At 54.4% G+C, this 11,131-nt stretch overlaps 1 protein-coding gene across 1 annotated transcript in view; it reads right to left on the bottom strand.

Annotated features, from left to right (window-relative positions):
• Nucleotides 1-10,283, bottom strand: part of LOC102477948 (uncharacterized) — a 15,931-nt gene extending 5,648 nt beyond the window's left edge. The window contains exons 1-8 of the mRNA XM_006144150.1: nucleotides 10,175-10,283; nucleotides 8,920-9,136; nucleotides 5,879-5,983; nucleotides 3,946-4,077; nucleotides 3,091-3,172; nucleotides 2,922-2,985; nucleotides 2,426-2,511; nucleotides 1,527-1,709 (exon numbers count right to left, since the gene is read on the bottom strand). Of these exons, the coding sequence (XP_006144212.1) occupies nucleotides 1,527-1,709; nucleotides 2,426-2,511; nucleotides 2,922-2,985; nucleotides 3,091-3,172; nucleotides 3,946-4,077; nucleotides 5,879-5,983; nucleotides 8,920-9,136; nucleotides 10,175-10,283 (978 nt within the window). The remainder of the gene's footprint in view (nucleotides 1-1,526; nucleotides 1,710-2,425; nucleotides 2,512-2,921; nucleotides 2,986-3,090; nucleotides 3,173-3,945; nucleotides 4,078-5,878; nucleotides 5,984-8,919; nucleotides 9,137-10,174) is intronic.
• Nucleotides 10,284-11,131: the final 848 nt, after the last annotated feature.

The following is an 11,131-nucleotide window of genomic DNA, read 5'->3' as shown; positions in this document are numbered from 1 at the left end:
AGAGAGAGAGAAAGAAAGAAGTAGAGAAAGAGAGAGAGAGAGAAAGAGAGAGAGAGAGAAAGTGAGAAAGCAAGCCACCAGGTCTGGGACTTGAACCTCAGTCATGTGGGACCTCAGATCCTCAACCACCACACTATCTGCTTCACTAGATTTTGACATGAGCTGGTCAAGAGGGGGCTGTCTGAGAAAATGACGTTTTTACTGAAATCAGTGAGGAAGTGCTCCAGGCAGAGACAAGTATGTGCAGAGCCCTGAACTGAGAATGCGCTCGGCCTGGGTGGCTGGAGCATTGTAAGGAGACAGGGTTGGAGAGGTGGTCGGGGGCCAGACCATGCAGGGCCCTAGGAGCTGCCCAGAGGAGACAGATTCTATTCGGGGTGCAGTGCAGAGCTGCAGGGGGCTTTGAAGAGTGATGGATCTGGATTTCTTCCTCATTTGATCCCCACTGGCCCTGGGAACCGATCCTTGCAGATCTCTCTGTGTATGCTTCCTTGCCACCATCAGGCCACCTCCTTGGAGGTGGGGCATCTGGGGTTAGCCTTCTCACTTAGTCACTTACTACCCCACTATCCTGCTTTCTTTAAGATAAATTGTTTCATTCATTGAACTATTCTTTTTTTTTTTGGAGAGGTCTTTGTTATAGGGCATGTGCACTCGCCAGACAGAGAGAGACAGAGAGATAGAAAGCAAGAAATCACCCCCCCGGGGGGATGGCCACGCCGCAATCCCTTCTCCTCCATTCTCCTCTCAGGATCTTGGGCACGCACGCACACGTGCCCGGCGTGAGTTTAAGCCACCGGGTCTGGGACGTGAACCGTGGTCGGCTACGTGGGAGTCCAGCACCATAGCCATTATGCTAACTGCTGGTCCCCTCATTGAACTATTTTTTTTTTTTTGGAGAGGTCTTTGTTATAGGGCATGTGCACTCGCCAGACAGAGAGAGACAGAGAGATAGAAAGCAAGAAATCACCCCCCCGGGGGGATGGCCACGCCGCAATCCCTTCTCCTCCATTCTCCTCTCAGGATCTTGGGCACGCACGCACACGTGCCCGGCGTGAGTTTAAGCCACCGGGTCTGGGACGTGAACCGTGGTCGGCTACGTGGGAGTCCAGCACCATAGCCATTATGCTAACTGCTGGTCCCCTCATTGAACTATTTTCTTGTTCAGTTTCTACTTTCCACTAGACTCTGAGCTCTACAAGGGCAGAGACCCTGTGTGCTTAGGGCCTAGCACACAGTAGGCCTTCCATAAAGACTTGCAGCATAAATGAATGGGTCAGTGTTAACAATAAAGGAACAAGAAAAGAACCTGAGTATTCAGGGAAGTCTTCTATGGGAGGAGACTTCTATGCTGGGTTCTAAAGGCTGAATAGGAGTTCTACAGGTGAGTTTCAAATATGAAAATGACTTACCTAGGCCCACCCAGACAGGCACTTTCACCACCCGAGTCTTGGGCTGTCCCTTCATGTAAAATATAGAGCAATAAAGTTCTGTCCTAACCCTTCCTCCTTTCCTTGAGCACTTACTGTGGGGTCCCGAGGGTCCACGTGGATCTCCTTACTGGTATACAGGCAGGACAGGATGTCATTGAAGACTTCCAGCCCAAAGCCCAGGTCTGCCATGCTGCCTTGGGCTAACCTTGGCAGGGACTGTGGGGCCAGGTAGCGGGGCCTTGCGGTTCTCCGATGCGGGCCACAGGGGGTAATGAACTTCAGAGAAATGAAAGGAGAGAGGTTTAGTGGGATGGGGCTCCTTGGCTAGCACATGGAGGGCTCACCCGTGCCAGGCACGGTGCTGAATGTTCACGTGCACAGGTTCATCTGAACCTCTCAACGGCGCGTGAGATGGCAGCTGTCATTGTCTCCATCTGACAGACAGGAGAACCGAGGCCCAGAGAAGTGCGAGGACCTGCTTAAGTTCCACACATGGTAAGAGGTGGGGCTGGACTTTGAGCCTGCGAGTCCGTTTCCTTGTTTCTCTCTCATCCAACCCTGCTGCCTTCTGAGCTTCATTAGCAGTGCCTCCCTCCTGTCCACTCGAGTCCCCTTTACCCCTGTCATTCCCTGGGGAAGGGAAGCACAGTGGGTGGATGTGGTGCCGGCGCAGCCAGCCTTGCCCCCTTTCGGGGCCTCAGTTTCCCCCTCTGAGAGGTCCCTTGCAGCTGTGCCGTTGTGTGGTCCTGCAGTCCTGACCTCACTCACTGTCCACATAGCCCGGTGACCTCTCCTGCCCTCCAGGGTTGTGGCTGGACTCCCAGACTCGGCACAGCTCCTGCTCCTGAGGGCCTGTGGGGCCTCTTCTCCTCCTCTCCCTCCTTCTCTGCTCGCTCCTTCTGTTTCCTCCTCTCTGTCTCCTGTGCGGAAACGCTCCCTCCCATTGTCCTCCCCGGACCAGTGGGTGTCCCCAGCTGCGGGAGCTGGCTCACCTGGACTTTCATCAGGATGGCCTCCTCAGTGAATTCCGTGGTGGTGACAAAGTACTGGAAGTCATCTGGGCCCGAAAAGCTTGGGGCTACAGTGAGGCAATGACAGGGCTCAGCCTCCCTGGGGCTCAGCCAGGCAGGGGAGCACCATGCTCGTTCTCTGCTTCGCTTCACATTCCTTGGGGTCTGGGCTCGTGTTCTTGCAACAGGCGGCATTTACTGAGCGATGACTGCCAGGTTATCTGAACCATCACAGCCGCCCTCTGTGCCCCCTGGTTAGCCCTGCTTTAGAGCCTGGGAAACTGAGGCGCAGAGGCGGACGTGACTTGACGAGGTCACAAGCTATTATTGTCCCTTTGCTCCTCCACTAGAAAGTAGGCTCCCCATGGGCAAGGCCTGTCCATCTTGCTCCCCACAATATTCCCAGAGCCCACTACAGTGCCTGGCACCCAGAAGGGAGACAGCAAACACCCCCTGCTCCCAGCCAGCAGCCACGTACGCAGAACCACGTGCAGTAGGTCTTCCAGCACCAAATTGAGCAGATTTGTGGCCAGAGGGCACACCTGAAAGGCGGATAGGAGGGTCCTCACTGGGGTCGGAGGAAGGTCAAAGACTCTCCCTGGGGCCACAGCTTTCTCCCCGCGGGACAGGGAAGGCTGACAACTCACTATCTTCTGTAGGAGGTAGGGCAACGCCTGGTCCAGGACGCTAGTCACAGACTTCATTTCATTCACCAGGACAGGGCCCATCCTAGGGAAGGGGACAGCTGGTGGGGCCTGAGAAACTGAGGCTGGGCGGAGCGTCTGGGCAGGACTGAGGAAGACTGCCTTTGGGTCTGTGTAGTATGGAGGCCCAGAGCGGCTGCTTCCTCCCCTCCATGACATCGCCGTCCCTCTTCTCTCTGTTTTCCCCTTTCCCATCTCTGTTCTTTCCCCTCTTCTTGTTTCTTGCTCACTCTTTCTCTTCTTTTTCTTCCTGATTTGCTCTGCCTCTATTTCTTTATTTCTCTCTCTGATAAAGGCCTCTGGGTTTTCAAGCAGAGAGAGGTCACACCTGGCAGTGAAAGTCCTGGAAGGCTTCCTGGAGGAGGTTTTGTGCTGAGTAACTGTAAGGATGATAGAGAGTGGCCACCTTCTGTGGCAGGTTCTATGCTAAGTGAGTCACATGCGTTAGTTTATCTCCTCTCTGCAGTAACTCCATCCTGGCTGGGTATTGTGATCATGTGTTACTAGTGAGGAAAACTGTGGCTTAGAGGCTTGGCCAGGACCCCCTGGCTAGGCAGGGCTGAGATGAGGGGTAAATCTGCATGGGTAAACACTGAGCTATGACAGTCAACGTGGAGGCAGCGGGGGCTACCTGGCAGTACGTGCAGGGTGTAGCCTTAGAGACCCCTGGTGCCCTGGTCACTCTAGACGGCTGGGCTGGGGAGAGGCATCCCAGCCCCAAGTGTCCGAGGAGGATCGGTGCCCACAGGCCTGGCATCCGGCCCCGCCCCAGGGGAACGCGGAGGCGCAGGGACTCACTGCTCCAGAAGCTTGATGCTCAGGCATCCGGGTGGGGTGTGGCACTCCTCGAAGGCCACCTGGGTCTTATTCCCGGTCTGTTCCAGCCGGACTCCAATGCGAATGTTCTTGATGACTTCGAGCCTCAGGATCCTGCAGGGACCACACATGTGGGCAGGCTCCACACCAGAACCCTGGTTGAGGCCAGAGGTCACCAGCTGGTAGCCTGCAGTTACCTGGGGGCCTCAAATTAAAACTAGGAGGATTCATTCGAAATATGTAAAACTGGGCCAGGAGATGGTGGCTGGATCCCACATGGCTGACTGTATGGTTTGAGTCCCTGGCCTGGTGGCTTGAAAATCACACCAGGTACATGTGCATGTGTGCCCAAGGTCCCAGGATAAGAATGGAGAAGGGATTGTGGTGTGGCCATTCTCACTGGGGGGTGATTTCTCACCCCTCTTTCTGTCTCTTTCCGGTGAGCACATGCGCCCTATAGCAAACTAAAAACCTGGGAGGTCTGACAACAGCTGGTCAGCATCCTCACGGGGGCGGGGGGTAGGAGGGAAGGGGGTAACTGGGACTGAAGGTGACCTTGAGGTAAGCCACCCGATCTCAGGTTGCCACAATCCCCGCCAGGCTGATGGTCAAGTTGCATTTTCACTGCACTATTCCCACAGGGTAAGGATCTATTTATCATATAACAGGAATATTTCTCTGTGCCCGAGTCTATCAAAGGAATATCTCTTTGTGCTCATGTTCTATTAAAAGGGAAAGCTAGAGCAAGAGAGCTGCATTTTGTAAGGAAAGCAGCAGCGGACATATTTCTGAAGGGTGTTTGAGAATATCCCATTTGGCATGCAGACAGCGGAGCACACCACTGCCGTGGCTCAGGGAGCATCTGCAGCCTCAGGTCTGTCCAATCATCCATGGCTCAGAATTATGAAGGTGAACCCTCCCGATAGCCTTGTGCACCTGGGAACATGGATTATACCCATTTTATAGGTGAGGAAACTGAGACCAGGGAATGGACGCCCTTTGCTCAAGTTGGCCACCCCAGGAGCACTAGACTCCGAGGTCAGCTTGTACCAGACCCTTCCGCCTGCCCCAGCCATCCCGCTAATGTACCCACTTGCTGATTTACTCAGGGCACAGCCCCTCAGCATGGGAGTCAGAGGATTTTATTTTTTTAAATTTTTATTTATTTATTTATCGGAGAGGTTTTTTCTACAGGGTGCGTGCACTCACCAGAAAGACAGAGAGAGACAGCGAGACAGAAAGCGAGAAATCACTCTCCAAGGGGGATGGCCACACTGCAATCCCTTTTCCATTCTCCTCTCAAGATCCTGGGCACACATGCACATCTGCCTGGCAGTTTAAGCCACTGGGTCTGGGACTCGAACCATTGGCGACTACATGGGAGTCCAGCAACATAGCCATTATGTCAACTGCTGGTCCCTCAGAAGATTTTTTTTTGTTTTCTGGAGAGGTTTTTGCTATAGGGTGCATGTGCTCGCCAGAAAGACAGAGAGAGACAGAGAGATAGAGAGAAATCACCCCCCAGGGGGGATGGCCATGCCACAATCCCTTCTTCTCCATTCTCCTCTTGGGATCTTGGGCACGCACGCACACGCGCCCGGTGTGAGTTTGTACCACTCAGTCCGGGACTTGAACTGTGGTCGACTACATGGGAGTCCAGCGACATAGCCATTACGCCAACTGCTGGTCCCTCAGAGGATTTTATTTTAACCTTTGCTAAAATAGTCTCACTATGTGCTCCTGGATAAGTCCCTCTACTACTCTGGGCCTCAGTTTCCCCATCAATAAAGATGACTTTGAAACATGCCCAAGAGGGAAGGATTATCGTGACCCGGTGGTGACATGCAGCAGTGGCCAGCCCCTCGTGGCCACCTCCGGAGACATGTGTGCTGAGGGAGCCTCCCTGCATACTTACTTCTGGAGCGAGAGGTACAGCTTGCAGCGCAACGTGACCTGCAGCAGGCTGTCGCTTAGGACTTCCAGGGTGACCTCGGGTCCTTGGGCATCTTCTATGACTAACCTGTGAGAGGCATGGCAAGTGTGGGGGGGTGGTTTGCTGTAGCCTGGCACAGCCAAGTGTCTGGACTGGCAGGAGTAGGGGCAGCGCGCAGGAGGGATGGGGCAGTTCTGTCACAGCCCCTTCGCTTGGTCCCCCACTCCAGCTGTAGAATATAGTTCTAGTCCCATTCTCCAAGCCTAGAAGACCTGGACAAGTCCCTTCCCTGTGCTGGGCCTCAGTCAACCTCTCTAACACAGAGAGAATGCCACGGAGGTGCTCCTACCCGTATTTAACTTCCCGGAATTCAAGCAGAAGCGTTTGCGAAGGAAAAGCAAGCAGGTGACCACCAGGGGCGGCAAGATAGCTGGTGGTCACCCAGCAAGCTACTGGGACCCTCTGTTCTGCCTTCTGCTCCATCTGTGGCCTCAGGTCCCAGCACCTCCCTGAGCTGGGAGGAGCCCAGAGTTTTATGTGTTTTTGAACACTGATACAAGCTGGTGTCTCACCGGTGCCCACTGGAACAGGCAGCAACAACTTCCAGCACTGGAGGAAAACCTCAGGGTCTCTCTGAAGCCTGTGTCCCTGCTTCATCTTGGAGCCTTCTGGAGGGGTTTGTAAGGGTGACTCGGACTCCGTGGGGCATTCCTACAGCCCTCCCAAGCCAGGGCCCTGTGCCCAGGCAGGTGAGGTGAGGCACAGGCAATGGGGCCAGGCAGCCAGTCCTGGCCTTGGCATGGGACAGTCGCCTCCTGCCAAGCCTCTCTGGGCAGTGTTCCCACCCACCCCAGTGTCCTGGCATTTCATATCATGTCACCCCTAACAGAAACATTTCTTCTGGGGTCTGGGCTCTGAGGAAGTATCCAGCTCTCTGGCTGGTGTGGGGGCCAGACCAGAGGCATGCCCGTGGCGGCGTGGGCTGAGCTCACAGACCATGTGCCAACCAGTGGTACCTACTTTACCAGGAGTCTGCCCTCACTCGCCTTCAGGGTCATGCAGGTAATGTATGCGATGTATGCGAGTGGACAGAGCGGCGGGTCTGACGTAGGGGCTACGGAACTTACACCAAGACTGTCATGTGGGAGGCCGGGCCAGGTGTGGCCAGACCTTTGTTCATTTTTCTTTCCCCTTTAGATTTTTTTTTTTGTTTGTTTGTTTTGCCATAGGGCATGTGTGCTTGCTGGAGAGAGAGAGAGAGACAGAGACAGAGAAAGTGAAAAATCACCTCCCCTTTCCAGGGTAATAGCTACGCCGTAATCCCTTCTCCATCTTCCTCTCAGGATTTCTGGGGATTTGGGGCTCACACACATGTGCTATGTGATTTTCAACTGTGAACTATCGTCAGCCATGTGGGCGTCTAATGCCTTAACCGCCACACCATCTGCTGGTCCCCAACTCTTTGTTCTTTTTTTTTTTTTTAAGAGGTTTTTGACGGGACCAACAATTAGCGTAATGGCTATGTCTCTGGACTCCCATGTAGTCGACCGCGGTTCAAGTCATGGGCCCAGTGGCTTAAATTCATGCTGGGTGCATGTGCGTGCATGCTCAAGATCCCAAGAGGAGAATGGAGGAGAAGGGACTGTGGCATGCCCATCCCCCCCAGGGGGTGATTTCTCACTTTCTGTCTCTCTGTCTCTCTCTGTCTTTCTGGTGAGCGCATGCGCCCTATAACAAAAACCTTTCCAAAAACAAACAAACAAAAGAGTTTTTGACTTAGGGTACATGGACTCAATGGGGAAGAGAGAGACAAAGACAGTGAGAGGGAAAGTAAGGAATCACCCCTCAGGAGGGATGACTACACTGCAGTCTCTTCTCCTCTATCCTCCTCCCAAGATCTCGGGCACACGTGCACATGTGCCTGGCATAATTTTTCAAGCTACCAGGTCTGGGACTTGAACTGTGGTTGGCCATATGGGAGTCCAGTGATGTAACTGCTATGCTATCTGCTGACCCCCACATCTTTGTTTTTAGGAGAATCATACTAATGAGTTGAATTGTGTCCCCCTGTTCTCAAATTCATATGTTAAAGTCCTCACACACACATACTCCCCAGGGACTCGGACTGTGGTCTCATTAAAATTTGGGTTGTTGCAGATGTAATTAGTCAGGACGGGGTTGTCCTGGGGTAGGGCCGGTCTCTCCTCCGGCAGGACTCGTGTCCATATGAAAAGGTGAAAACTGGACACAGATCCAGACACGTGTCCAGGGAGAATAAGTGAGCAGGCGGCAGAGACGGGGTGATGGCTACAAGCGGAGAACACCAAGGACTGCCATTAACCCACCGGAAGCGGGGTGAGACATGGAAGCCACCTGTGCTCACGTCTGTAGAAGGAAGCAAGCCTGCAGACACCTCGGATTCAGCCCCAACGGGGAGCCCGCGGGTTTCTGTTGTGTAGGCCACACAGTTCGCAGTGCTTGGCTTGGCAGGCCCAGCAAACCAGCATAATCCGGAAACCAGGATTTTGATGAGATCACTCTTGTTTTTTTTTTTTTTTTTTAAATGATCCCTGATTCAGCCCTGCTTTGTTTCCAGGATTTCAAATGACTTGATGAGGTTTCAGGTGTAATAACAGTACACGTGCAGGGCCAGCTGTTGGCCTGGTGATTAAGGCGCTGGGTCCCACATGGCCGACTGCGCTGTCTGACTCCCGGATCTGACTTGGCAGCTTGAAAAACACACCAAGCACATGTGTGTGCATGCCCGGAATCTCAAGAGGAGAGTGGAGAAGGGAGCGCAGCATGGCCATCCTCCTGGGAGGTGCTTTCTCACTCCCCCTCCCCTCTCTCTGTTGCTTTCTCTCTGGAAAGTGCAAAAACTAAACAAACAAACAAAACCCCAAACATGTCATAGGTGTTTTTGAGGCTGGAGAGAAACTCCCAAGACATACTTGACAGGTGAGAATGAGAACATAGCCCTGCCTGAGAGGAGGAGAGAGGCCAGGGGCAGCCCCTGTACTCACCCGCCTGTCCCCAGCAGCACCCCCAGCTCTGGGACTGTCTTCCCTGAGAGCAGGTCCCCGACCAGTGACAGGTTCAGCCCACTGCTCCTCTTGACAAGGCCTCCGTTTATGAAGGGCAGGTGGTCTAGGACAGAGACGCCTTCACCTGCGGCCCCCGTCACTGGCATCTTGACCAGCCGGTCCAGGACGTGGTGCTCTGAGAGCAGATCTGAAATGTCTGGGACACAAAGCCCGCCTCGGTGTGAGGCTTTACCCTTCATTTGGTCATCTGACAAACACCTGCCAGCACCTCTCCGAGCCAGCCAGGTAGACAGTCATTCTGCATCAAGTATTTCTGTTAAACCCTGACCCTCTCCCGGCCTGACACATGGCTCTGCCCAAACGGTGCTTACATTCTAGCCGGGAGACAGAACCATCCGGCACTCAGATCAGTAAGCGAGGCCACTTTCGAAAGTGAAAATGCTCCAAAGGAAATCAGATGGAGTCAAGCTGGTGCACCAGGGGGATGAGGGTTGTTTTAGAAAGGATGATCAGAGAGGGCCTCTCTGAGGAGGGGGCATTTGGGCTGAGGCCTGAATCAAGTGAAGGAATGATGAACAATCAACTGATCGTCCTGTGGGGGAGAACATGGAGACAGAGGAGGCGGGCACATGAAAGACCCGAAGTGGTGATGGGCCCGGCAGGTTGAGGGAAGAGAAGGGTCGGTGAGGCCAGCATGTGGTGAGCGGGGTAGGCGGTGACAGGCACAAGCAGCTCACAGCCAAGAGTTGGGGGGAGGCAGAGAGATGGCCAGGCAGGACCGCGGGGTGATACACTGGGATAAGGCTGTGGAAGAGGTTTCTAGAGAAGGATCCTGTGGGATTCCTCTGCCTGGGGGAGTCTGGAGGAATTCCCAGTGGGGGTGCAGATAGCGCTGAGCCTTCAGTGTTGGGGAGGAAGGACAGCATTTTAGGCAGAAGGGACAGGGTAAGCCAAGGAGGGAGCTGTGAAGTCCCTGGGGGAGGTCAGGGAAGGTCGTGGGGAAGAGGTGGGAGATGCAGGGCCTTGAATGCCAGGATCAGAGGCTTGGAGGGGCTCCTGAGGCACAGGGGAGCCACGGCAGGTATTGGGACAGGGGAGGCATGGTTAGCTCTGGGTGAAGGAAGGCGAATTTCGTGGCTAGCAGGAGGTGGCCAGAGGAGAGGCCTTGAGCAGGGAGGTCGTGCTCCTGACTTTCTGAGTCCCTGCCTCCTCCAGCGGACCCTGGAAACCGTACCTGTCTTCAGCTGTGTCTTGCTGATCCTCAGGAAGAGCAGGTGCTGGGCTTCCCCCTGGGCTTGGGGCGGCAGCCTCCAGCACAGCAGCAGTGCCCAGAGCAGCAGCATTCTCCTTGCCAGGACCTGTGCACAGGGAGGTAGTGAGCTTGATTTTTTTTTCTTAAATTTTTTCCTTTTGAAATTTCTTCCTTGAGAGAGACAGAGTCAGAGAGACTGGCACTCTCAACGGAGTCTTCATGCTACGATCCACCCCTAGTCTCAGCTGGCCTGGTCACAGGCATGAGCACGCATGCCCACATACTCTGGGAGGGGCCAGGATGTGAACCCAGTTGCATTACTGCTGCACCACCAGCTTCTCGGAGATGGGAGCCTGTCCTCACCAGCACCTGTTCTTGCAGCTCCCAGTTCTGTCTCTGCCTGAACAACCTCTCCGGCTTTCCTGGCCTCATCCCTGCCCCAGCTCCAGACCCACCGGCCCTTGAACAGAGCCTGTCCCTCTCACCACCACATGCTGCGGTTGCAGACCCCCTGCCTGGAGCCCCTTCCCCACCCAGGAGCTGGCTTCAGGACGGGCTCTGTCCCTTCCTAACTGTGACCTGAGCTGGTTACGGACCTCTTCATGCCTCAGTTTTCTCTCCTGTAGAATGGAGATACCCATAGGCCGTGAGGAATACATTCAGCAATGTGTGCAGAGCACTTGGCATGCCGTTGTGCGGCCGGATCACCTTGTGAGGAGGTAAAAGATGAAGTGTTCCCTTTTCACACTGGAGGCTTCTGGATCTGGAGGAGGCCAGGGGATGGGGGCTCTGAGTGAGGGGCAGGGTGACAAGGGTGGGTGCTTAGGGAGCTCAGAGCCATGGATCTTTACTGAGCAGCAGGGAGATATTTCAACCCACATGTTTGTATCAGTTCCAGCCAGTAAAACCTCAGCCCTGCCCAAGTAGCCAAAAGGGCCT

The sequence above is a fragment of the Tupaia chinensis genome, unplaced genomic scaffold, assembly GCF_000334495.1.
Source record: "Tupaia chinensis unplaced genomic scaffold, TupChi_1.0 Scaffold000115_1, whole genome shotgun sequence".
Lineage (NCBI taxonomy): Eukaryota > Metazoa > Chordata > Mammalia > Scandentia > Tupaiidae > Tupaia > Tupaia belangeri.
This window is presented reverse-complemented; position numbering and strand designations above follow the sequence as displayed.